This window comes from Danio aesculapii, chromosome 8, assembly GCF_903798145.1.
Source record: "Danio aesculapii chromosome 8, fDanAes4.1, whole genome shotgun sequence".
Taxonomy (NCBI): domain Eukaryota; kingdom Metazoa; phylum Chordata; class Actinopteri; order Cypriniformes; family Danionidae; genus Danio; species Danio aesculapii.
The window spans coordinates 47,082,882-47,110,832 of record NC_079442.1 but is presented as its reverse complement, the minus strand read 5'-3'; the positions used below and the strand labels follow the sequence as shown (position 1 = coordinate 47,110,832).

The following is a 27,951-nucleotide window of genomic DNA, read 5'->3' as shown; positions in this document are numbered from 1 at the left end:
TAACTATGTATTTAATCAATTAAATAACATTACATGAAACTTTTTTAATGATCATTTCTGGAAAATTCTTCATGTTGTTTAACATTTTAAAGCTTTTAATGATATTTTAATACTTCTTATTATATATATATATATATATATATATATATATATATATATATATATATATATATATATATATATATATATATATATATATATATATATATATATATATATATATATATATATATATATATATATAAAAATAAAATTATAAAAATTTATATAAAACATATAAAAATGAACAAAAGGATGAATTAATGAAGTTTGTGTGTGATCAAAAAAATAAATACAAACAAATAAAAAAAAATAAAAATAAAAAAAAATAAAAAATAAAATAATAAAAAAAATGCCCATTTTGAAGTTTTTCCATCATCATCCTCCTTTTGACATCATATATGATAACCTAAACCATACTTAAATAACATGGAGGGAGACAAAAACAAAAGGACTAGAACAAAAGTATTGAAACCTAAAAAAAAATGAGAAATCAACAGATGAAAAATCATAGACGGACGGGATAGCTGATAGCCTGTCAACATTGCAGAAATACATACAGACATCAGGGATTTCCAGATGGATATTTAAACCGATTTACATTTACATTTTTACATTTACATTTAGTCATTTAGCAGACGCTTTATCCAAAGCGACTTACAAATGAGGACAAGGAAGCAATTTACACAACTATAAGAGCAGCAGTGAACAAGCGCTATAGACAAGTTTCAGGCGTGTAAAAGTCTAAGAAGCAAAACATTAGTAGAAATTATTTTATTTATTTTTTTTTTTTAATAGAGAGAGAGAGAGAGAGAAAGAGGGCTCAGTTAGTGGTATAGCCAGAGAGGCAATTGCAGATTAGGAGGAAAAGTGGAGACTAAACAGTTGCGTTTTTAGTCGTTTCTTGAAGACAGCAAGTGACTCGGCTGTTCTGATGTAGTTAGGGAGTTCATTCCACCAACTGGGCAGATTGAATGTGAGAGTTCGGGAAAGTGATTTCTTCCCTCTTTGGGATGGAACAACGAGGCGACGTTCATTCACAGAACGCAAGTTTCTGGAGGGCACATATATCTGCAGAAGTGAGAGCAGATACGAAGGAGCACAGCTAGAGGTCACTTTGTAAGCAAACATCAGAGCTTTGAATTTGATGCGGGCAGCAACTGGAAGCCAGTGCAAACGGGTGAGTAGCGGAGTGACATGTGCTCTTTTGGGTTCATCAAAGACCACTCGTGCTGCTGCGTTCTGAAGCAGCTGAAGAGGTTTGATAGAACTAGCTGGTAGCCCGGCTAGCAGAGAGTTGCAATAGTCCAGTTTGGAGAGGACAAGAGCTTGAACAATGAGTTGAGCTGTATGTTCAGATAGGAAGGGTCGGACCTTTCTGATGTTGTAGAGTGCGAATCTGCAAGATCGGGCAGTTCTAGAAATGTGGTCAGAGAAGTTCAGTTGGTCATCAATCGTAACTCCAAGGCTTTTTACCATTTTGGATGCAGTGATGGTTGCTCCATCCATCTGGATTGAAAAGTTATGGTGAAGGGTCGGGTTGGCAGAGACTTCAAGCATTTCCGTTTTCATGAGGTTAAGCTGGAGATGATGATCATGCATCCAGAGTGAAATGTCTGACAGGCAGGCTGAAATGCGAGCTGGAACCGAGGGATCATCAGGGTGGAAAGAGACGTATAGCTGGGTGTCATCAGCATAGCAGTGGTAGGAAAAACCATGTTTCTGGATGACTGTTCCTAAAGATGCCGTGTAGATAGAGAAGAGAAGTGGTCCAAGCACAGAGCCCTGAGGTACCCCAGTGTATAGATGCTGTAGGTTGGACACCTCTCCCCTCCACGACACCCTGAATGACCTGTCCGAGAGGTAGGAACTGAACCATTGAATAACAGTGCCTGTGACGCCCAGTGACTCAAGCGTAGATAGCAGGATCTGGTGGTTTACAGTGTCAAAAGCAGCTGATAAATCCAGCAAGATGAGGACAGATGATTTAGAGTCTGCTTTAGCCAGTCTGAGGTCCTCCACGACCGAGAGCAGGGCAGTCTCAGTTGAGTGGCCTTTCTTAAAGCCAGATTGCTTGTTGTCCATGAGGTTGTTTTGAGTAAGAAAGTCTAGGACTTGATTGAACACTACTTTCTCCAAAATCTTGGCCATGAATGGAAGCAGGGATACCGGTCGGTAGTTTTCAAGTAGCGTTTGATCCAGGTTGGGTTTCTTTAGCAGAGGGGTTACCCTAGCCTGCTTAAATGAAGTAGGGAATAGACCAGAGTCAAGAGATGTGTTAATTATGTGAGTCAGTGTTGGTATGACTGCAGGAGAAATGGCTTGCAGGAGATGAGAGGGAATGGGATCTAGCGGACAGGTGGTTGCATGGCTTGATAGCACGAGATTGGACACCTCAGACTCAGAGAGCTGGGAGAAAGAGGTGAGCGTGTGTGGTGTTGGTGGTGTATCTTGCGTGTTTGTTGTAGGTGCAGCAAATTGAGCACTGATTTTTGCAGTTTTGGTATAAAAGAATGTAGCAAAGTCATCAGTAGTGAGTGTGGAGGATGCGGGTGGAGGAGGAGGGTGAAGGAGGGATGAAAATGTTTTAAAAAGCAAGCGAGGATTGGTGGCACTGTTGACTTTCTGACGGAAGTATGTCTGCTTTGCAGAAGTAACCTCAGTCGAGAAAGAAGACAGAAGAGTTTGGTATGTTATGAGCTGTTCAGGATTTTTTGTTTTTCGCCAGCTTCTCTCAGCAGCCCGAAGTTTTGAGCGATGCTCACGGAGAACATCAGAGAGCCAGGGTGCAGGAGGACTGGCTCGGGTTGGTCTGGATGTCAGAGGGCATAGTCTGTCTAGACATGATGTTAGCGTGGAGCAGAGTGTATCAGTTGCACTGTTCGTATCAAGTGCAGAGAGTTTGCAAGATGGAGGAAGAGAGTTAGAAACAATGGTGGATAGTCTGTTGGGTGAGAGAGAGCGTAGGTTTCTGCGAAAGGCAACTAGAGTAGGAGTGTGTGGCGGCTCAGGAGTAATGTGGATGTTGAGAGAGAGAAGGAAATGATCCGATGTTTGTAGTGGAGTTACTAGTGTTTGGTCAGCGAGGCAATGTCGAGTGTAAATAAGGTCTAGTTGATTACCTGATTTGTGAGTAGCAGAAGTAGGTGCTCTTTTGAGGTCGAAAGATGCAAGCACAGTCTGGAAGTCAGCAGCTTGAGGTCTTTCTATGTGGATGTTGAAGTCACCTAGCACCAACAAGGGAGTGTCATAATCAGAAAAAGATGAGAGAAGAACATCCAGTTCATCCAAGAAGTGACCTAATGTACCCGGTGGGCGGTAGATGACAACCACATTTATGCGAAAGGGGTGGATAATGGTGACTGCATGGAATTCAAAAGAGCTGATTTTTGGCAGGGACGGTCTCTGAGTGAATTTCCATTCTTTGGAAATCAGTAGTCCAGTCCCACCCCCTCTCCCTGTCTGACGAGGGGTGTGGGAAAGAGAGAAATTAGTAGAAAGAGCTGCATGTGTAGCAGTGTCCTCCGGTCTCAGCCAGGTTTCAGTTAGAGCCATGAGACTAAAGTCAGAATGAGTGGCTATGGAGGTAATAAAATCTGCTTTGTTAACAGCAGATTGACAATTCCAGAGGCCCACAGAGAGAGAGAGTTGTGAAATAGAGGATACATGAATTGATCGAAGGTTGTGAGGGTTGCGCCTGCAGCGTACCTCCCGTGCTCTGCAAGTATTAGTAACAACAGGAATTAGTAAACACATAATAAAGTGCAAGGAAAACAATAATGAGTGCAGAGAAAAGGAAAAAAATAAAGTAAGAAGTACTCAAGTGCTTTGACGGTGTCTTTGCTCGGTGGAGTCGCACAGGTAGAGTCGATGGTCTTTACCCTCGTCGGTCTTCACACGAGGCGGCCTTCACACGAGGCTGCCGCGACCGCTGCCGCGGTGAGACTAGTCGCTTATATACACCCCCGAGCGCTTTGCTGATTGAGCTCAGGTGGACACGCCTCGAGAGTAAAAACACCCGAAACTGCGGCCGCGGGGGCGCGCAAAAAAACCTCCGGCTCGGCACGCAACCTCTTACAGTAAACAAAAGGAAACAGTGGCTAAAACTTGCTAGTACTAAACACAGATAGCTGAAAAACAATTTTAAATGTCCAACAACCAATACACAACCAGCTGAAACAAGTCTAACTGTTCTCTAACCAAACACTAAACACAGATAGCTGAAAACAATTTTAAATGTCCAACAACCAATACACAACCAGCTGAAACAAGTCTAAGCGTTCTCTAACCAAACACAGCAACTGAAAACAGGTCTAAATGTACTTACTCGGTGTTGCTCTCGATGCTACAGTGCTTCTCCTGCTAGCTAGACCAAATGTGTTCACATATATAGTCTTTACCTGGCGTTTGGACACGCCTCCAAAGTTACAAAACACCCGAAACTGCGGCCGCGGGGGCGCGCGAAAAAACCTCCGGCTCGGCACGCAAGCTCTTACAGTAAACAAAAGGAAACAGTGGCTAAAACTTGCTAGTACTAAACACAGATAGCTGAAAAACAATTTTAAATGTCCAACAACCAATACACAACCAGCTGAAACAAGTCTAACTGTTCTCTAACCAAACACTAAACACAGATAGCTGAAAACAATTTTAAATGTCCAACAACCAATACACAACCAGCTGAAACAAGTCTAAGCGTTCTCTAACCAAACACAGCAACTGAAAACAGGTCTAAATGTACTTACTCGGTGTTGCTCTCGATGCTACAGTGCTTCTCCTGCTAGCTAGACCAAATGTGTTCACATATATAGTCTTTACCTGGCGTTTGGACACGCCTCCAAAGTTACAAAACACCCGAAACTGCGGCCGCGGGGGCGCGCGAAAAAACCTCCGGCTCGGCACGCAAGCTCTTACAGTAAACAAAAGGAAACAGTGGCTAAAACTTGCTAGTACTAAACACAGATAGCTGAAAAACAATTTTAAATGTCCAACAACCAATACACAACCAGCTGAAACAAGTCTAACTGTTCTCTAACCAAACACTAAACACAGATAGCTGAAAACAATTTTAAATGTCCAACAACCAATACACAACCAGCTGAAACAAGTCTAAGCGTTCTCTAACCAAACACAGCAACTGAAAACAGGTCTAAATGTACTTACTCGGTGTTGCTCTCGATGCTACAGTGCTTCTCCTGCTAGCTAGACCAAATGTGTTCACATATATAGTCTTTACCTGGCGTTTGGACACGCCTCCAAAGTTACAAAACACCCGAAACTGCGGCCGCGGGGGCGCGCGAAAAAACCTCCGGCTCGGCACGCAAGCTCTTACAGTAAACAAAAGGAAACAGTGGCTAAAACTTGCTAGTACTAAACACAGATAGCTGAAAAACAATTTTAAATGTCCAACAACCAATACACAACCAGCTGAAACAAGTCTAACTGTTCTCTAACCAAACACTAAACACAGATAGCTGAAAACAATTGTAAATGTCCAACAACCAATACACAACCAGCTGAAACAAGTCTAAGCGTTCTCTAACCAAACACAGCAACTGAAAACAGGTCTAAATGTACTTACTCGGTGTTGCTCTCGATGCTACAGTGCTTCTTTAACTGTCTTCCAAGATTATCTCGCAAAAGATGTGAAAATGGAACCAAGCAACTTTAAACAAGAAGTCAATCAAAATCTGGATGGCCTTATCACAGACCTAAACGCAACGTTAGAAAAAGTCAAGCGGAGCAGAGAGTTGGAGGATTGGAGGAGAACGTTGCTGAGTTGAAAGAAATGCTCGATCAAACCATCTAAATTCAAGAAAAATTACAAGAGAAACTGTTAGAGCTAAACACGCTCCCGTAGAAATAATATTCAGATTTTTGGAATCACGGAAGGAAGCGAAGCAAAGGCATAGATTCGCTCTTGACATCGGTGGGGACACGCATCCCTAGAGTGAATAAATTGAACAGCACAAATTCTGCTGTGCGCTCTTAAAAACATGATTAAAGTACTTAATAATATAAAGTAAACAATCAATATTACAAATAACAATCCCGTCTCATGCTGCAAAAGTCCATTTACATGATTTTACTGCAGTCGAGCTTTGAGGAGGTATGAATGTAGAGAAATTTAGAGAGGTGTGGGACGCAAGTTAACTTCATCCCGATTACTGTTTTTCATAATCATGGAGGCCAAAATCAAAACTGAATTTTAATTAATTCCACTGCCTTGGTTATTAGTATTATGGTGAACTAGTAGCAAATAGGCATGGGCATTTCTGACCATTCTTCATTTCGATTAATCCACAGGTTTAACAAATGAGTACTCGATTAATCGGGGGTGGAGATTAAGCAAGAGGCTGGGGCGTGTGTGCGTCATAGCGACAATTAAATAGCATTCAATTTAAAATATATATATTTTATTTAAAGTCCTGTTAAAATGTTGTTGATAAAACTATGACAGGATTCAGAAAACAATTAAATCAATGCTGTTGGGTTATTAAAAATCACCATCAATATTGGTTAACACAGTAAATATTTAAAGTGTGAGCAGTGGCATATTTAGGCATGGGTAATATGGTCGATGTCCAGGCCGGCATCTTGCTGGTTGGTGGCACGGGGAGACAGTGGGGAAAAAAAACCGAGCCCCAGTAAAAGCTTTGAGATAAGATTTACTTTATGCAAGTGTATTAATTTAAAGTAGCAATCCCAGAATAAAGACATTACAGGCCATTCACATTTAGCGTATTTTGTATGCGCAAGTTTGTTATTCTTGTGCAATCGAAACAACGGTGGTGAAAGCAAACTGACACATGCATGCGCGCAGAAAACCATTGCCGCGTGCTTCACGCGCAGCTCTGTTCCCGGAGTGAATACCCAACACAATCTCACGGCAATTCGTAACTTTTTGATTTAGTGGCTAATTCATATGATCTAATTCGTACAATTTAGTAAGTTTTGCTCATCCCCCAATACCGGTTGTTTACATGCACGCTGATAAAATACACGCCGCTTATGTACTGTGAAACCAGAGTAACTTTTATGCAGATGTGTCAACAAAACTATAGTTATAATATGATGATGATCTTATTTTGACTACATGGCTATGAAGCAGAAAGGAGAGATGATGAATCAGGGAGGTGAGACCCTAATAACATTAATTCTCAGCCATGAGTCGGGTTTAAGACAACAGATAATTACATAAAAGATTTATTTTTGTATTCTATAGAATTGTCTTTAACATTCAAGCAAAAGATTTCTTAAGAGATCTTGGCATATCACTCCAGTTGTGTCTACATTTTTTCCAGTTACATTTAGGATTGATTTCTGTTATTTATTTAGAATAATAATTGTATAATAATAATAATAATAATAATAATAATAATAATTTATTTATTTCTAAGTACATTTCTAAAAGCAGATGGTTCGCCCAGGGTGCCATTTAAACTAGAAATGCCACTGAGGTGAGGCATGTAGGTTTTCTATATGATGCATTGTAAATAAAATTACTCATAAAACCTAGAGACACAACATGAAAATGTTATTACATAATTGTCTTCAAATAATTGCATATTAAGTTATTTAATGAATTGGATAAATAACATCACATTACTTTTTTTTAATTATCGTTTCTGGAAATATTCTCCAAGTTTTTATAAACTGTTTTGATGAATTAATGAATGAAGAAGGTAAGAAATAAAATGAAAATAAACAAGTAAATAACAGGATGAGAACGTGGTAAAATCTAAAAGCATGGTAAAAATCAGGGGGATTTCTTTTTCTGGATTTTTTGTGGGGGGGGGGGGGGGGGGGGGGGGGGGGCTCAAATCACACGTCAAAAGGACACGGGTGCTCCTGTCAAATTTCAACTACTTATCCATCCATTTCTTGGATCCAAATAGACTGAAAAGAAGCTTTTTTTAACTCCCCCAAACTCCCGTTGGCCTGCAGATACCCATACTAGTGGATGCTGCTCTCTCATTGACTGTAGGTAATCGCCAATGTTATTTTTCAATCAGAACACATTTCACACGGCATGATTTGAATCGCAGACAGCTCCAGATATTTAGCATGACAAATATCTCACGAGTGTCTTCATTTGACCCATCAGCGATTCTCTCAGATCCAGTCTTTGATAGTTCACACTGTGATTGTTATCCATGAAAAACAAGCACCGATTAGCCTGTAATCCCAGGCATTTGTCTAAAATTTCCCAAGACCTGTCAGCGAGTCAAAATCAGGGCTAAAAACATGCAGTCTGAAACTAACATCTAAAAAAAATATATGTATTTTAAATTAGTGGGACCTTTAACAATAAAGAAAACACTGGCATTATTTATTAGTGTCTGCTTGACATATGTTTGTTCACTAAAGTGAGATCAAGAAACCACATTATATTTATAGCATTACACCATATACAAAACCGTTAGGCATGGTCATGTTTCTGAACTCTTTTCATCAATGCTTTCTCTCTAATAATGAATGAGGTTTACTGGCTGAACTGCTTCACTGAAGAAGAAACACAACGAGCTGCTTTATTTGTACTTGCTAGGGATTGATAAGAATTCTTAAAGCTCATATCTCAAGGTCTTTGGGGAAAATACTTTGAGTGGTCTTTATTTTCTAATCACCACCAATTATCAGCAGCCTCTATCTCAATGATTAGCTGTGTAGAGGCTGTCGGCCTTAAAGCAAAGGGGGTAAAAAATCTCCAAGATTGCCATGAGAGAGAAAAAGGAGGAGAAAGTTGTCTGTGTTTGAAGTAAACTGAAACGGAGCCTCAGAGGTGCACACTACTGAACCGGTTTATCTCTAATGGACATGTCTGAATCACACTAGAAGAGCTCACACCATTCATAAGTTTTAATAAAAATGTCTTTTAAAATCCAATTCTGGCGCAGCTCATTTTTTAATTAAATCAAAGCTGCAGAAAAGGATGCTGACATCCAATTTTAATCTGAAAACGAAGAGAAATGGAACATGAAGACATCCAGGTAATTGCTGCACGTGTAGTTCAGGTAATTTCATTTTCATCATGAATCTGCTAACATGATTTTAATCATACAAAAGTACAGTGTAAGTGTTTTACGCAAGTGTAAGATTTACAGTGTAAGATTTACACTACCTGACAAAAAGTCTTGTTGATTCCAGTTGTAAGAGCAACAAATAATAACTTGTCTTTAGTTAATCAGTTGGAAAAGGGGCAGAAGGTAGATTTTTCTGATGAATCATCTGTTAAGCTGCAACCCAATCATCACAAATACAGCTGAAGACCTATTGGAACCTGCATGGACCCAAGATTCTCACAGAAATTAGTCAAGTTTGGTGAAGGAAAATCATGGTTTGGGGTTACATTCAGTATGGGGGCGGCGGGAGATCTGCAGAGTGGATGGCAACATCAACAGCCTGAGGTATGAAGACATTTGTGCTGCCCATTACATTACAAACCACAGGAGAGGGCAAATTCTTCAGCAGGATAGCGCTCCTCATACTTCAGCCTCCACATCAAAGTTCCTGAAAGCAAAGAAGGTCAAGGTGCTCCAGGATTGGCCAGCCCAGTCAAAAGACATGAACATTATTGAGCATGTCTGGGGTAAGATGGAGGAGGAGGCATTGAAGATGAATCCAAAGAATCTTGACTCTGGGAGTCCCGCAAGAACGCTTTCTTTGCCATTCCAGATGACTTTAAGTGATTTGAGTCATTGCAGAGATGTATGGATGCAGTCCTCCAAGCTCATGGGAGTCATACACAATATTCTGTCTTTCCACTGCACCATGACTTTATATTCTATACTGGACATTATTTCTGTTAAGTGACGAGACTTTTGTCTCAGCGAAGTCAGACCTTACTGTCCTAATTAAATAATGTGTAATCTAGAGGCCTTTGTCTTTCATTTTAGCCACTTCTGATACTAATTGATCAACTAGAAGTCAAGTTATTGTTTTCCTAAAACTTGGATAGGCGACAAAACGTAGTGTAGTGAATGTAGTCAAATTGTTATATGCATGGGTGATTCTAGAATTGCGGGTACACTTTTCCAAGATAAACTATAATTCAAATCAATAGTTGCTTTATTGGCACGACAAATGTATTGCCAAAGCATTTATAGAGTTTACATAAAGTAACATACATGTATAATAATATAAAAAATAAATTAAAAAAAAAAAAAAAAAAAAAAAAAAAAAAAACAGTACACACAATAGATAGTAGTTGTAGTAAAAAAAAAATTAAAAAAACATAGACTTCCATTGTATTAAAAAAAAGCTGCCATTGACTTTACTTTGGACATACTAACCACATACTAATCGATACTAGAAACATTCTAACATACTAATTATATTATAAACTTACTAACGACATACTAATCATACTTGCAAACATGCTAATTCATACTAAATGCATGCTAATGGCATGCTAGTTTAAACTAGAAACATACTAGTGACATTTCAATTCATACTAAAACAACGCTAACAACATAATTTATGCTAGAAACATGGTAATGTTAGCAACTGCCTAGCAACCACTCAAAAAACCTTACTAACCGCCTAGCAACACCCGTGCAAGCAACCACGCAGAACATCTTAGCAATGGTTTAGCAATGACTTAGAACACCCTAGCAACTGATAATTTATGTTAGCAACTGCCTAGCAACCACTCAAAAAAACCTTACCAACCGCCTAGCAAAACCTGTGCAAGCAACCACGCAGAACATCTTAGCAATGGTCTAGCAACACCTTAGCAATGACTTCGAACACCCTAGCAACACCATAGCAATCATATATATATATATATATATATATATATATATATATATATATATATATATATATATATATATATATATATATATATATATAGCATGAAATTAAATATAATAGAGCAACTATGGTGCTTGGCTGTGGGGTTCAGGACTAAACCATACTTGCATGCTATTTCAGACGAATATTTAAAGTAGCATGGTAAACAATATAGGGAAAGCATCACAGGTCGTACTTGTTCAAAAATGAACCAATGTGAATATAAAACCAACTGATGTTTTGTTGTTAAAATAAATAAAAATTGACATTATCGATGCTGTAAAAGGTCCTTATGAAACTGAAAATAGTCACATCCAGCTTTCGTCGGAAGATTTCAGTGGCTGAACAACACTTCTGTGCATATAACCCATTCGTAAAACAACAATCTAAATCAGCTTTGCGTGACAAATACTTTTAAAACAGAACATTACCTGTCTAAAATAAAAACGTCAGCCATGGTGTCGTCCTTCCTCCAGCGTGCAAAAGTAACTCCAATATTGATTCAGGATTTTAAAAAGTTGATTCAGCATTTGTTTTTACCGCTGTCACTCTCTTGTGTGCATGTGAATGCAGCGAGGGTGCACGTGCAAACAGTGGATCAGTGTGCCTGAACGGGGTGTGCAGATGTACAAATCTACATTTGATAGACTATTTGGGCTGCTAATCAGAATTATGGGTATTATCGGCCTGACAAATTTTAATTGGACGAACTTCTTTTAGTCTTATGTCCTTATCCAGAATATAAAAATACATATAAATACATTTAGATCATTTACTTTAATCATTGCTATTGGAATGTTTAGATACTTTCAACCAGCACAACAAAACATGTTTCTGAAAACAATCACCTACTGCACCTTTAATAAACTACCAACCAGTCCTTGCTGAACTGCACGTTCTGCAAGTTGTATGACTATGTTAAATTTGTATGCTGTGAGGGGTAAAATCTGCACAGACGCAAAACTCAGTGGGATATAGGATTTTGCTTGTCAAAACAGAGACAAAAATCTGTGAGGGACACAATAACAAAAATCCTACAGGAGGAAAAAAATCTTGTGGGAAAAAAAAAAAAATCCAATTTAAATTCACACTCATGAATGAAGCTTGATTCTTGAATTCTGAGCTCCTCACAGAAACTCACACTCGCCTCGCGTTTCGATGTGATGTTGCCGGGGTGATCATATCAGCGTTTCCACGGCTCTGTGTGTCGCTGTGGGAGTTTGAGGAGGCGTCGATGATCAAAAGAGCTCTTGACTGACAGAAGACTTCATCTGACGCCGTGTACACACATCCATAGCCTACAGTGACAGCACAGATTGATGCTGCCTGTATTGTACATGTTTTATAGTGATAATTAGTGTCTGAGCAGTGCAAAGCAAACAATCCGATTCCCCTGTGAAATAACACTGCGGTATTTACATTTTTTACATTTGCCTGAAGTTGCATCTGTTCATTTCCCAAATAAACAGCACTCAGCTGGAATAGATCGGTCTGATATTTGAGCCCAATATGAAATAAATGTGTAAACTAAATTAAAAAAACTATTTAGTCATCTAATATGAAATGCAAGGGACACTTCTCATTTCAGATTTACATTTTGCAGAGCTAAAATTGATTATTAAAAGCAAAATCATACATAAAATTTGATAAAACTATCCAGAACAGTAAAGCATTTACCTCTTTGTAACGGCGAAACACTTCCTTTTCACTTAAAAGGTGTTTAGGGACTAGAGACACCATATGACGAAGTGTTTCAGGTGTAATTTTGTCCCATTCTTCCTGCAAACAAGTCTTAAGGTGTGCAACAGTACAGGGTCTTCGTTGCTGCATGTTTTTAAAATGGGCCACAGATACTCTATTGGGGACCGGTTGGGACTGCAGTCAGTCCAGACAAGTATATCAAAAAGTAGGAGATAGCATTAATAACATTGCAACTAACAGTACAGTATTTTAATCACTTTGCACTTTGTTGTGTATTTGACAGGATGTCGAGAGACCTGCTTAAAGACAGTTCTGTAGTACTGGGCAGTACTACAGGGGAGGAAGATGCCAACATAGATAACCCCTTTATTCTCTCTGAAAGGACTTTAAATTTGTTTATTGAGAAGTTTAATTGAAATAAAAGAACTCAATGGAAATGTCTGTCAGTGTTTTTAATTAAGAAACAGTTGCGATGCATCCCCATATTTATTTAACATTTTGAAGTAAAGTTTACTCAGGATAACTAAAAAAAGATAACTAGGAATCTTGGATAAAAAAATAAATCTAAAAATAGTAATATATTTAAACGTACAACTTAAGTAAATTTTACAAACAAAAAGTCAATAGAATTTACATTTACATTTAGTCATTTAGCAGACGCTTTTATCCAAAGCGACTTACAAATGAGGACAAGGAAGCAATTTGCACAACTATAAGAGCAGCAGTGAACAAGTGCTATAGACAAGTTTCAGGTGTGTAAAGTCTAAGCGGAGCATTAGTAATGTTTTTTTTTTTTTTTTTTTTGTGAGAGAAAGTACAGTTAGTGGTATAGCCAGAGAGGCAGTTTAGATTAGGAAGGAAAGTGGAGACTAAACAGTTGAGTTTAGTCGTTTCTTGAAGACAGCAAGTGACTCTGCTGTTCTGATGTAGTTAGGGAGTTCATTCCACCAACTGGGCAGATTGAATGTGAGAGTTCAGGAAAGTGATTTCCTCCCTCTTAGGGATGGAACAACGAGGCGACGTTCATTCACAGAACGCAAGTTTCTGAAGGGTACATACATCTGCAGAAGTGAGAGCAGATACGAAGGAGCAAAGCCAGAGGTCGCTTTGTAAGCAAACATCAGAGCTTTGAATTTGATGCGAGCAGCAACTGGCAGCCAGTGCAAACGGGTGAGTAGCGGAGTGACATGTGCTCTTTTGGGTTCATCAAAGACCACTCGTGCTGCTGCGTAATTTACTTAGAATTCCCCAAGTAAACTTAACATTTCTAATTAAGTGTACTAATAATTTTGATTAATATTTTTACTTGGCAAAGCTTTGAAGATTTAATAACCTTTTGAGTAAAAAAACATTTCCAAGCTTTTTTTTCCAAGTAAACCCTACTTATTTTTTACAGTGTACCACTTATAATTTACCAGTTGTAATATACTTATAATAATAATAATAATAATAATAATAATAATAATAATAATAATAATAATAATAATAATAATAATAATAATAATAGTAACCTTAAACCATTTTGAATAATAGCACGAATTATATCAAGTTATTGTCTGTTTGTATGTGTATTTAGGGACATTTTGTCATTTTGACTGTCTCCGCTTCCTGAATCATACATTCAGCTTCAATTCAGCTTCTAAGTCTAATTTTGTTTTTTGGTGTGTTTAACAAGTTAAAGAAATGTTTGCATGAAACATCTACAGTGTGTAAAAGTGTTTACCCCTTACTGATTTTTTTATTTGGTTGCATGTTTGTCACACATTTTTACATTAGTTTGATCTGAAACATTAGTCAAAGATAACAAGTAATCACATCATGCAGTTATTAGATGAAGGTTTTTATTAAATAAATGTGTAAACTACATCAAAAAATGATTTAGTCAGCCAATATGAAATGCAAGGCACACTTCTCATTTTAGTTTTGCATTTTGCAGCACCAAAATTAATCAAAACCAAACTCATACATAAAATGTGGTAAAACTACCCTGAATGATACAGGCTGAACAAACAGCAAAGTGACTCACATGGCAAAGGCTTACATGAGTAAGAAATCCCACAGTTTTGTAAATCCATAAACAACACGTGGGAGTTTTACCCTAACACACAAGAACAAACACTAATATTGAATTGGTGTTAGTCATGAAGCCGAACAACAGGTTTATCAGCACCAAAATAGCACGTTCAATTGAACGCAGAGCTTTTTATGTCAATGCCAACAATAAAAAAATAATAACAGTATTGTTTTAGCATCCATTCAGATGAGAAGCACTGTGAACATGCCGTTTAGTCCTCTTAATCTTTTCATGAAATCGACTTATGGTGTTTTGAATTGTACAGGCCAAATAAACCGCAAAAACACTCAACATACTTTATATTTTCCACAAACAGATATGACTTTCCAATCTGACACCAAAAAACAAGCTCTAATATTGACTTTTTAAACAGCAGGTGTGTTTACATCACATTATTACACAGCTTTCTGTAATACTGGATTCTGATTGGTCAATAACAATATTGAATTAGCTGGATTAACCTGCAGTATTAGATATAGAGGTTATCATCTGAGAATAACAACCTCTATATCTAATACTGCAGGTTAATCCAGGTACTTTGAATTGACAATTTATGAATACATTCATATCCGTATTTATTTGCTTATCTTTTACGCCTCTGTTTGGTGCCATGTTGTGACAATAATACAGTGTAGGCTGCATTCAGTTTTTCTTTCTGAAAGTTTTACGTTTAATGAAATGGTGAATTAGTACAGCTCTAATCAATGTTTTGGGTCTAAATGTTTACTTCTGAGGTGAGTAGCAGTGTAATTAATGTAAAAGTAAAACTCTGTGGTTGTGTTGGAAAATTATTGGTTTGAGACTTCCGGTCTAAGCCATAAATAAACAGCTTGTTATGCTGCTTGATGTTGCAAATGTGTATTTTCCTTTTAATTATTTTTATTGTCAAACTATCATTCATTTTCCTTCGGCTTAGGGTGCTTTCACACCTGTCTTTAGTTTGGTTGAATTGCACTAGAGTTCGTTTTTCCTCGTGGTGCGGTTCGTTTGGGCAGGTGTGAATGCAGCAATCGTACTCTAGTGCGCACCAAAAGCAGACCAAAAAAAAGTGTACCGAGACCTGCTTGTAGAAGTGGTCTCGGTACGCTTTCAAACGAACCCTGGAGCGGTTCAATTGTGGTGAAAATATGATCCTAAATAAAACAGAGCCAACCGCAAAAGGTGTGTCTTTTGGACTAATCCAGCTGCCGTAGGTTGATGTGCTGTGCATTATGGGATGTGGAGGAAAAATATTTGTTGACCACGCTTTACCAACAGAGAGAGAGAGAGAAAGGGGGAAAAACATTACCTGATGGATTGTTGGTAATATTTCCGCAAGATGACCATATCACAGTTTAGGTAAATGAATTCACGCCTCCTCCTGAAGTGACGTGTGATGCATTAAAACATTGATTTCCAGCTGCAGCCACGCTTCTTGAAATGTATAGTTTGTCTAAAGTTATGTATACAAACTATATAGTGTAGTATGAGCAGGGATACAATCAGGCAGCGCAGTCATAGCTCTATGATAAAAAGCGACATTTTCTATCTGCTGGTTTGTTTACTTGAGAAGTTCCATTGGCATTTTCCCGCTCATTAATTTTGACCAATCGATAAGCAGTTTAGGAACTATGTTCAACAGCATCTGGCCAATGAGAGATGTGGATTTTGTCAGATGACTGCATTTTGGGTCTTTTTAACTGGTTCGGGCCAAAGCCAGCAGCGTGGTGTGAAAACGACCAAAGACGGCAGAAAATGCTACAATGTATCATTTATTGCTCTTGGTTCGGACCAAATGAAGCGAACTACAGATGTGAAAGCACCCTTAGTCCCTGGACTACTAATACTAGTCTACTAATACTCAAATGTATATATAATATATATATATATATATATATATATATATATATATATATATATATATATAATCCGCTGCTTAAAACATAGGTAACTTTATTTTGATGGTATATATATATATATATATATATATATATATATATATATATATATATATATATATATATATAATATATATATATATATATATATATATATATATATATATATATATATATATATATATATATATATATATATATATATATATATATGTTGATGTTAAAATTATTAGCAGTATTAATAAAAACACTATTTTATCCCATCACTACTGATAAATCTGGCCTGTTATACCATAGTATGTGTATTTACCATTGTTTGTAAGCATTTAAATGAGAAGGTTTTCTGCTTTACTGTGAACATGAGATGATTAAATCCTCTCAGTCTACCAAAATGGATGATTTAACCCACTTAGTTACTGTGAACACATTTCACATTAGATGATCCTGAGGGAACATTTCACTTGCACTGAAAGCTGCCTCCACAGAGCCTATGAATCACCGATCAAACATGTCAGATGTAAATAGGCTGGTCAGCAGCAAGTTTCGCTCAGTCTGGGAATCTCAGCCTGTGATTGGTGGAATGCAGTGAGGGGGCGGAGCCTGAGGAAACACCTGTTTACCTGCTTTAGGTGAGAGTTGAGTAGAGGAAACCGCAAAGAAAGCACCTGTCATTTTTAGGATTAACTCGGTTGCTGTTTAAAAAAATAAAAAATAAAAGGTAATTAATTTTTTTTTTCTCTTACAGAAATCTTTCTTTTTTTTTTAGTTTACTTAAGCTTTAAATCAACAAAAGAACTGGAGCTTGTTGCGATAGGAAGAAATGTACTGCAGTTTGGACTTTGCTCTTTCAAAGAGCTAATAGAAATGAAATCCTTGCCCGTTTTGACCTTCATTAATTAGTTTTTTCTGGCTTATTTAATTTCTTATGAGACTGAAATGATTATTACAGGCCGTCAGTATAAGCAAGTGCTCAGAGAAGGCTTATTAAATCAAAAGCTGTCTGATTTGATTGTGAAAGTGTGTATGTGTGCACGTATGTGTGTGTCAGCTGTATTCAGTTGTCACAGGACTCCTCAAAGTTTAATTACAGTGAGTTTTTACTGGCAGCAGCACTGCCGCACGATTTGCTCCTTAAATGATTCATAGAAACTCTGATAAGGACCCGTTTCAGTGCTTTGACATTCAAACAAGTAAATCCACTCCTGCTTTATGATGTTTTCTTTCTCTTTCACAACTCGTCTTCATGTTTCAGACTTGATATATAGAGGGTTTAAACCTATGTCAAGATTTCATCAGCTACCCTGTGTGGCTATACTGGCTATACCCAGATTCAAACGACCGTATTGATTTCATGGTTAATGTATTACTGAATATTCTCGGGTTGTTTACGTATGCAGTCTAAATTATGGAGGGGAGAAAAATGTGTGAAAGCTGCTAAATCCTACAGAGGACTTTATAGGCAGGTAAGGGTGTAATATTTTGACAATATGCATGTATGTAGATGTGTACAAGCAGTATTAATTATGATTAATATTATCATTTATGCTCGAGAGGAAATAATAAAAAATAGGTGTCAAGATTCTTATCCTGGATAAAACAAATCAATCAGAACTGGACAGAATGCTAACCTGATTTGACCAAGACAGACATGTTCCTGGATTAACATCTATGTTGATCCTGGAACAACATTTCAATCAGCCAATCAGAATGAAGGGATTCGTTTACTGTTTTTTAAGTCTAGGCTTACGGTAGGGTTTATGCACTTCTATATGATTGTTATCCAACAACTATTCCCCTCTGATTTTGGGAATAATTTAGAGTTATGGTTGGGTTTAGAGTTGAGGAACAGGTCTGAATTAGATTTTCTAACAAAAATGATGTTCCAGGATTAACATAGATGTTAAGCCAGAATTGAATCTAACTTGGTAAAATCATGAAGTGCCAGACAGAATCTGCTTTTTTATTTCTGTGTTTTGTAAAAAAAAAAAAAAAAAAAAAAATCTGTTTTTGAGAGTAAAGGAGCTGAAAACCTAATTCATAAAATAAAAAACATGATATTATTTTAAGGTTTACATTCAAAATCCAATTGGAAGCATCTGTTTGATAAACAAAGCTACAGCTTAAAATACAGAAAATATTACTTTAAAAACAGTATTATGTGTAAATTATCCATCTAAACATTTGCATATTCAATATTACTTAATTAAAAAACATCTACATTGTAAAAAAAAAAACGCTGTAAAATTTACAGTATTACAGGCAATTTTGGTTGCCAGTAATACTGTAAAATTTACAAGTGCACTGTAAATGAAATTACAATTGTGCGGTAAAGCTACAGCACAATTGTAACCTAATTCACACACTGTAAAACCCTAAAAATTAGGGTAACTCAAACCGTTTGAGGAAATCGATTGAAACAAACCATTTAAGTTCAAAAACTAATCCTAATGAGTACTGGGAACTTACTCCATTTTAGTAAATGAAGCAATCTGAGCACAGTAAAACCCCAAAAATGAATAAAACTCAAACCAACTGAGCACTGTAAAACCCAATGAATTAAGTTAACTCAAACCATTTGAGGAAACCGATTGCTACAAACCATTTGAGTTACAAAACTAATCTACATGAGTACTGTGAACTTACTCCATTTGAGTTGATGTAATGAGGTATTTAACTCATTACCTTCAACACTGAGTTCAAAGCTCATTTCATACGAGTAGAATTAACTTTCAGTCAATTGAGTTAACTACACTCATTTCATTTGATAAAGTTTACTGTTGGGTTTTACAGTGCAGTGCACTTGTACATTTTGGCAGTAATACTGTAAAACTTTCAAGTGCACTGTAAATTAATTATTACAGTTGTGCGGTAAAACTACAGCATAATTGTATTAGATTTACAGTGCGATTGTAAATTTTACAGTATTACTGGCAACCAAAATTGGCAGTAATACTGTACATTTTACAGCAATTATTTACAGTGTGTGTGTGTGTGTGTGTGTGTGTGCGCGTGTGTGTGTGCGTGTGTGTGTGTGTGTAAAAAAAAAAAAAAAAAAAAAAAAAAGTACTAAAAATGCAATAAAATTAGGACTCCAAGATGCATTTCAGTGTTAACATGGCCATATTAATGTAGTTTGGAAAAGCAGCATAAAAAGAAAGATTTCCCCCCATGAATATCGCAAAATAAAAAATTAAATCTAAAAAAAGGCATTTATCCAAGCTTGTTTTCTTTTAAATACAGTTGAAGACAAAATTATTAGCCCTCAAAAAATTGTGTTTTTATATTAAATTCACAGGAAGGGTAGGCCTGGGCCAATTAAAGATATATCGAATTGTGATAAAATGTATGTCAATAACAATGATAAGCTCTGGACGCCTTTATTTTGATCTAAGAGCCAATCACACAGCAGAAATGTAAAGCAATGGGAATCTAAAAATGTGTTAATATTTCGGCCACCGAAAATTTATCGTCCAAAAATGTTATGCCATTTAATGGGGCCTCTAATTTTTGTGGCTTTAGTTTATATCGAAATACATATCGTTATCATACAATGTGGAAAACAATTATTGACTGTGTGCAGTTTTGCCACATCGCCCAGTCCTACAGCAGGGTTTATAATTTTGCCTTGTAATAATAATAATAATAATAATAATAATAATAATAATAATAATAATACCTTACAAAGAAGATTTCTATCAACTATTTTAAACATAATAGTTTTTATAACTAATAACTAATTGATTTTATCTTTGCCATGATGACAGTACATAATATTTTACTAGTTATTTTGCAAATAACATATTTTTGCATACTAGTAATCAACTTGGTGTGATCTTAACTAGGGTAATTGTCCATATTTCTGGACAACAGTGGTTTGTTCTGTACCCAATTGAAGAGATATATTTCTTAAGGGGCCAATAATAATTTTAAAATTAGTTTAACAAAAGATTAAACTGCTTTTATTCCAGCCAAACTAAAAGAAATAATACACAAGGAAAAACATTAGGAAATACTAAGAATATGTTCTTGGTCCATTAAACACCCCTTGGCAATAAAAATAAAAAATATATATAAAAAATAATAATAAATAATTAAAAATAAATAGATAAATATTTTGAGAGAACTTTTAGCAGTCTGCAGTACTCTAAAAAAGTTATTTTATTTTATTTTTATTTTTTGAGGTCGGACCAAAAAATGATAAATGATAACCGGTCTTTTTAGCAGCAATAATCAGCAGAATAGGTTATTTTTATTGGCGCAGTAGCATTGTTTATGCTCTGTGCCTTGGCCACTTGATCCCACATTATGAAAACACTTCATATGCCTTAGCCAAAATATCAAAACAATGTCAACAGACCTGCCATTTGATAGTGAACATTAGATGGGTAACAAATACTTTGATTTAGATGGAGTGAGTTTCGAATTTACTGCCATATCAGCTTCTCTGGCTATTTCATGGCAAAATCAGATCAAATTTACAACATTTAATAAATATCACTAATAATATAATACACACAGTTGAAGTCAGAATTATTAGCCCCCTTTTTCTTTTTAAAATATTTCCCGAATGATGTTTAACAGAGCAAGGACATTTTCACAGTATGTCTGATAATATGTTTTCTTCTGGAGAAAGACTTTTGTTTCATTTCAGCTAGAATAAAAGCAGTTTTTATTTTTTAAGAACCATTTTAAGGCTGAAATTATTAGCCCCTATAGGCTAGATTTTTTTTCGATAGGCAAGTTATTGTATAACGATGGTTTGTTCTGTAGACTAATTACCCTACCCTGCCTAGTTAACCTGATTAACCTAGTTAAGCCTTTAAAATGTCACGAAGCTGTATAGAAGTGTCTTGAAAAACATCTAGTAAAATTATATACCGTCATCATGGCAAAGATCAAATAAATCAGTTATTAGAAAGGAGTTATAAAAACTATTATGCTTAGAAATGTGTTGAAGAAATCTCTGCGTCAAACAGAAATTGTGGAAAAAATAAACAGTGGGCTTAATAATTCTGACTTCAACTGTATGTCAATAAAAAGACATCAACAGCAATAATGTAAAGAGCAAAAATATTTAAGATAATCTAATCCAACAGTTTAAAAAAATATTATTTAATACAAGTTATTATTTTAATATAATACAAGTAATAAAAATTAATACAAGTTAATAAAGTTTGATAAAATGTTACAATTTTGAAAAGATTCACAATTAAAAATATTCCATTTAAAAGTCAGCTTTCATTTAGATATTAAATTTGAATCAAACTTTGACTGAAAGTGTCTAAAATGTTTTATTTTTACACCTTTGAATCGAAACCCAAGACTTTCTTTGAGCGAAATGACATTTGAATTTGCCATACGCGAGACCCTTATCAGATTCTGATGATTCACACTTGCAAATGAGGTGTCCAGTCAGCCAGGGACAATGACAGTCTGTGCTCTTTTTCCTCTAGGTTTTCTGTATTTAAAAAAAAAGCTGATATCCGACTATGAGCAAGCTCTGGATCCACTTCCCCTACATCATTGCAGTATGTCTAAACCATGCAGGTGCGTAAAAAACACATCTTCAATTTATTTACAGTATCCAACATTCTCTTTTGAGGCTTTTCCAGTGTTAAAGGTCATTTTTCTCTTCACTTTGTGTGGGCTGTATCGAGTTTCTACGACTGTCAAAGTGTGACCGTGTTATGCATAAATTAACCCTGCATATTAAGAAGTTGCGCTGGCCTCCCACTCCACTTTATGCAAATAGTATAGCTCTGAATATCACCGCTTCTGAGATTCACTTCAATGCACTTGCATGTGCATTTCAGAAGCGCAGCAGCAGATGTAGCGTGCACTAAACAATAGGGTCATTCATTATGTGCGAGTGCGATTTGCATCATATTAAGTGCACTTAAATTATAGAGCATAAAACGAATGCATGCTTTCTGACCATCAGCCCGGCGGTGTTGCTCAACACGTTCACGCCTGGACTGATTTTTACTCCAGCTGAGAGAGATGCCATCCGTAAATCACAGACACTCCCTGCGATCTGTGTCAATGTGCAATATAACAGGAATGACACAGTCGTCCGGTATGTTGTGTTGTTTTGGAGGAGCAAAGAACAAGACAAACCTGATAATCCATAGCAGTATTCAACAAACAAGATAGAAAAAAAAAAGATAGCCTACGCCCCAAGCAGAGACTGTTCGTTTTGTTCTTAAAGCTGTGATTTTGAAACGCAAAGATGATGACGGGAGTGTCTGAAGAGATTGTTTTATGTTGCAGAGATCATCTAATTGTGTGTCTGTTCATTCAGTCGGTCAGTTTGTGATGACAGCAAACAGCTGCTGTGGGGAAATGTTTTTTTTTTTTTTCCTTTGCATGACCCTGACAGCTGTGGCCTTTGTCAGAATTTGAATAAATAACGTTTTCTTTAATTTGCCTAATGTGCTGTCAAAGCTAGGAACAAACGTTTATCCAGTAATGCTAATGGAATGCTTGTTTAAATAAGTCTGGTCTATAATAATGATCTTAAAATGTTCCCACAACGTCAGTTTCTTTTCAACCAAAAAATAAACTACTATTAATAATAATTTTATTAGGTCGCCTCACAGCAAGAAAGTCGCCTGTTCGAGTCCCAGCTGGGCCAGTTGGCATTTCTGTGCAGAGTTTGCATGTTCTCCCCCTACTGGCGTGGATTTACTCTGGGTGCTCCAGTTTCCCCCACAGTACAAAGACATGCGCTATAGGTGAATTGGATTAACTAAATTGGCCATAGTGTATGAGTGTGTGTGTGTGTGTGTGTGTGAGAGAATGAGAATGTATGGGTGTTCGCCAGTACTGGATGGTGGCTAGAAAGCTATTCGCTGTGTAAAAAGCATATGCTGGAATAGTTGGCAGTTCCTTCCACTGTGGCAACCCCTGAAGTAGAGACTAAGTCGAAATACAAATGAATGAATGGAGTTAAACATTTACATCTGTGGAGCAGTATCGTACTTCGTAAAAGAAAATCGTAAATGGTTAAAATGAGGATAGAGCCCCAAGAAGAAAATAATTGGGGTCTAAGAATTGCTCATGGGTTCACATATTTGATTAAAATAAGTATCTACTAAAATCTTAAACAATATCATATCCATCAAGAACAGAAAGCTAAGTTAAGAAATCATTTAAAAGTTGTCTTCCAATCAACAAATTGGATTTTTAGTTTTTTTAATTTGATGTTTTGCTTAACAGAACTAAATAAAACCATAAATCAGACTATTATTGATGTATAGTTTTTAAAAATATACTTTAATAAAACTTGTATAGCTTTAGCTTATTTTAATAAGTTGATCAGGTTCCAACTATTTTTTTAGGTTATACAAAGTTTAACTTGATGTTTCAAAGTTATTTTGTTTGACGCAATTTGAAATAACCTGAAAAATTAACTGGGTTCAACTAATTTATGACAGAAATATAGTTATTTCAGTGTAAACAAAGCCAACTTTCTTGTATTACACTGTTTGGATGATTTTCTAACTTTAATCAAACAACCCTCTTGTAATGTTAACAGAAGGTTTAGTTGTCTAATCTTTAACAACATTCTGAAGATTAAGTGTACAAAAATATCAATATAATTAGTTTTTAAAAAAACTTAATGTTAGTTAAATGTTTTTGAAACATTTTTGTTAACGGGTTTGTTAGCTTGGAACATTTGTCAGGACAAATGTGTGGTAAACAACTTTTATTCAAAAACAAGCTTCAGTAAGCACTGAATGCAATAAAAATAGAACTGCAACATGAGTTTGAGCATTAACAAGCTTTTTTAATGCAGATTAGAAAAGCACAGTGGCTGAGAGAGCTTAACATGCTACAACTTAAGAAAACATGCAATTACAAAAAATGCCATCAAATCAAGAAAAGATCTGCATCCATTTGACAGCACACATGCTGCAAATCCTCAATGCATACAAAATTTTAAATAAACGTGCTGCATTTTCTCACAACACAAACAATTTACAAAAACGTGCCGCATTTTCAAACAACACTTTGAAATAGCACAGAAGTGAACAGAAATATTTTAAGAGGACCCTAATACATGACGTACCAGGCTATTTGAGTTATGGTTATTTAGTCTAATAAAATACATTTTTAAAAAAAACAAGGGAATCAGGATTTAAAAAAAATAAATAAATAAAATCATCTTTCAAAGATCACCTACACCTTCACTGAGCAATAGTCACGGTAAAGCAGTGTCCATTGCCAGTGTTGTAAGAAAATGTAGGATTTTTCATGAATTGCTGCATCTCGCAGCGCATTTTATTAATGAGTTAGCCTTGTGTGAAAATGAAGCACATTTTTTAACATGTATGTGTTGAGGATTTGCAGCACGTGTGCTGTCAAACTGCTGAAGAGCTTTTCTTAATTTGCTGCCGTTTTTGTAATTGCATGAACTGCAGCACATTAAGCTCTCTCGTTCACCATAGTTTCAGAATCAGAATCAGAAATAGCTTTATTGCCAGGTATGTTCACACATACGAGGAATTTGTTTTCGTGACAGAGCTTCTACAGTGCAACAGGATAACAGAGACGGGACAAAAAAAACAGATAATAAATATATTTAAAAAAAATAGAAGTAGTGAATGCAATATACAAATTGACAAGTGTATGTACGTGTTTATTACTATATACAACGTTATATGTGCAGCTGTTATGTACAAAAAGGCATGCAAGTGTGTGGTTAAATAAGTGTATATGTGTATAAAAGTGTATGGGAAGTAGTGATGTTGGTTCCACAATTATTATCATCAAGTGTTCATGAGATGGATTGCCTGAGGGAAGAAATTGTTTCTGTGTCGGGCTGTTCTGGTGCGCAGTGCTCTGTAGCATTGACCAGAAGGTAAAAGTTCAAAGAGGCAGTATGCTGGGTGTGAGGGGTCCACAATGATTTTGGCAGCCCTTCTGCTCGCTCTGGATAAGTACAGTTTTTGGGGAGTAGGAAGGGTTGTACCAGTGATTCGCTCAGCAGTCCGAACTATTCGACGTTTCCCCATGAATATTGCAAATAAAACTAAATAAAATAAAAAACTAAAAGCATTTATCTAAGCTCTTTTTAAAATAGTTGTCAAAATTAGACCTGAGAAAATTTAAGGTTTATTTAAACAGTGCTGTTTTTTTTCAACATATTTTAAACATAATAGATTTATGGCTAATTTCTAACGGACTTTTGTTTTGCCATGATGACAGTACAAAATATTTTACAAGTTATTTTGCAAGATACTAGTATTCAGCTTAAAGTGTGATCTTGGCTAGGGTAACCATGCAAGTTTTTGAACAATGGTGGTTTGTTCTTTAGCCAATTGAAAAAAAAAAATTCTTAAGAGGCCAATAATAACCTTAAATTTTATTTTTATTTTTTTTTAAGCTTTTATTCTAGCCAAACTAAAGGAAATAATATGAGGAAATAATACAAGGAAAAATATTTGCAAATACTAAGAAATGTCCTTGGTTCATTAAACACACCTTGGGAACTCTGAAAAAAAATAATTCACAGGAGGGTTAAAACTGTAATTTTGCCTTCAACTATAGGTTGAAAAGTGACATTACCCAGGTAAAAAATTATCATTCTTAATGTCACATCAAATGACACAATTTTGTTTTTATGGCACAAGCAAATAGCAGAGTTTTGGTAATTTTTTTCTTCAGTGAACTAAAGTTTTCTGCTAACGGTTAACATTCATACAAGCCTCAGCAGAAAAGGTTTTACAATAATGCCGACGAGAGTTATGAGCAGCCATATATTCAGATGCAGCGTTTATTCAAGTGCACTTTCAGCATTTGAAAGAGTTGATGGATGGTGTCTGGATGGCTGTGGTGAAGTGATACTGTCATATTTTGGTCTGTACAGTATCATCATCCTCCACAATCCAGCAATGTAGGATTGAAGTATGGAAATTGCAAATTTTCCATCACAGACAGAACAGAATGTGCAAATAAATGCCAGTATTAGAACCCATCACTCATTAAAGCCAACTCCTACCAAGAGCTGTTCTTAAAAGTGCATGTCGTGGGAAATCAGACTTTTTGTGCACATCTGAAATGCAAAAATGTATTGAAATGAAGCTGCAGAAATGAATTCTTCAGAATTACACGAAAAATCAACACATGGGTGTATATCAAAAGGCTAATCAGTATTCAGAAATGTGGAGATCTCACAGATACATGTCTCACGCAAAGAGGTTAGCCGATCATAACAGGGCTAATTTACATAGTACATTTAATATGTTAAAAATAGCCTGTTTAACTGGCATTAAACTCAGTATCGACTGTTTTACAGGAATCCTTAGAGCTGTAGAATATTTTTAATCAGTATGCAAAGAAAAATGGTGAATAAAAATGTTATTTCATCATGATTGAAAATCATTATTTTAGCATTGAGATGCGGTTTTAGTTAGTAGCTCAAATGTAACTTAGTAAATTTAGTAAAAGTAACTCAAATTAGTACAAGTAACTTAAAGCAAACAACTTAAAGTAACTGTAACTGTCTGCCTCGACCCAACTTCCACTCTAAATGGCGTGATGCTCATTTCCCAAAAGGGCTGAATTAAGATAGAAAAGATAAGTCAAGAGTTTGTTGTCTCTGCATTGTTTGAGGTGACTACATCTTGAGCAAATGGTAGCAATAGAATGGGGATGAGGCACCAAAACCTTCATCAATGGTGTGGAAACTGCATTAACAGAGAGAACAGCTGTATCTAGCTCTGCTCGATTATGGGAAAAATCATAATCACGATTATTTTGGTCATAATTGTAATCACGATTATTCAAAACGATTACAGTTGAAGTCAAAACTATTACCCCTCCTGTGAATTTTTTCTTTTTCTTTTTTTTTTATAAATGTTTCCCAAATGATGTTTAACAGAGCAAGGAATTTTTCCACAGTATTTCCTACTATATTTTTTTCTTCTAGAGAAAGGTTTATTTGTTTTATTTTGGCTAGAATAAAAGCAGGTTTAAATTTTTTGAAACCTATTTTAAGGTCAATATTATTAGCCCCCTTAAGCAATATATATTTTTGATTGTCTGCAGAAGAAACCACTGCTATGCAAATCACTTGCCTAATTACCCAAATTAAGCCTTTGAATCACACTTTAATCTGGATACTAGTATGCTAAATAACATCTAGTAAAGTATTATGTACTGTCAACATAGCAAAGACAAAATAAATCAGTTATTAGAAATGAGTTATTAAATCTATTATGTTTAGAAATGTGTTGAAAAAAAATCTTTAAATTAAACAGAAATTGGGGAAAAGGGTCGCTAATAATTCAGGAGGGCTAATAATTCTGACTTCAACTGTATTAAGCTTGGGTGGTAATACGGTAATATGGTATACCGCGGGATCTAAAAAATAGTAACAGTGTCAGTTTCAATACCGTACACAGTCATATAAAAAAAAAAAAACACCGCGTGCATGCACAGTGTTATTTCAGCATGAAAAAT

General features: G+C 35.9%; 1 protein-coding gene across 1 annotated transcript in view; it reads left to right on the top strand.

Moving 5' to 3' along the window:
• The first annotated feature begins 17,120 nt into the window (after positions 1-17,120).
• vsig8b (V-set and immunoglobulin domain containing 8b) overlaps positions 17,121-27,951 on the top strand; it is a 33,407-nt gene continuing 22,576 nt past the window's right edge. Inside the window, exons 1-2 of the mRNA XM_056464110.1 lie at positions 17,121-17,203; positions 21,939-22,032. Coding sequence (XP_056320085.1) covers positions 21,975-22,032 — 58 coding nt within the window. The 5' untranslated portion in view covers positions 17,121-17,203; positions 21,939-21,974. The remainder of the gene's footprint in view (positions 17,204-21,938; positions 22,033-27,951) is intronic.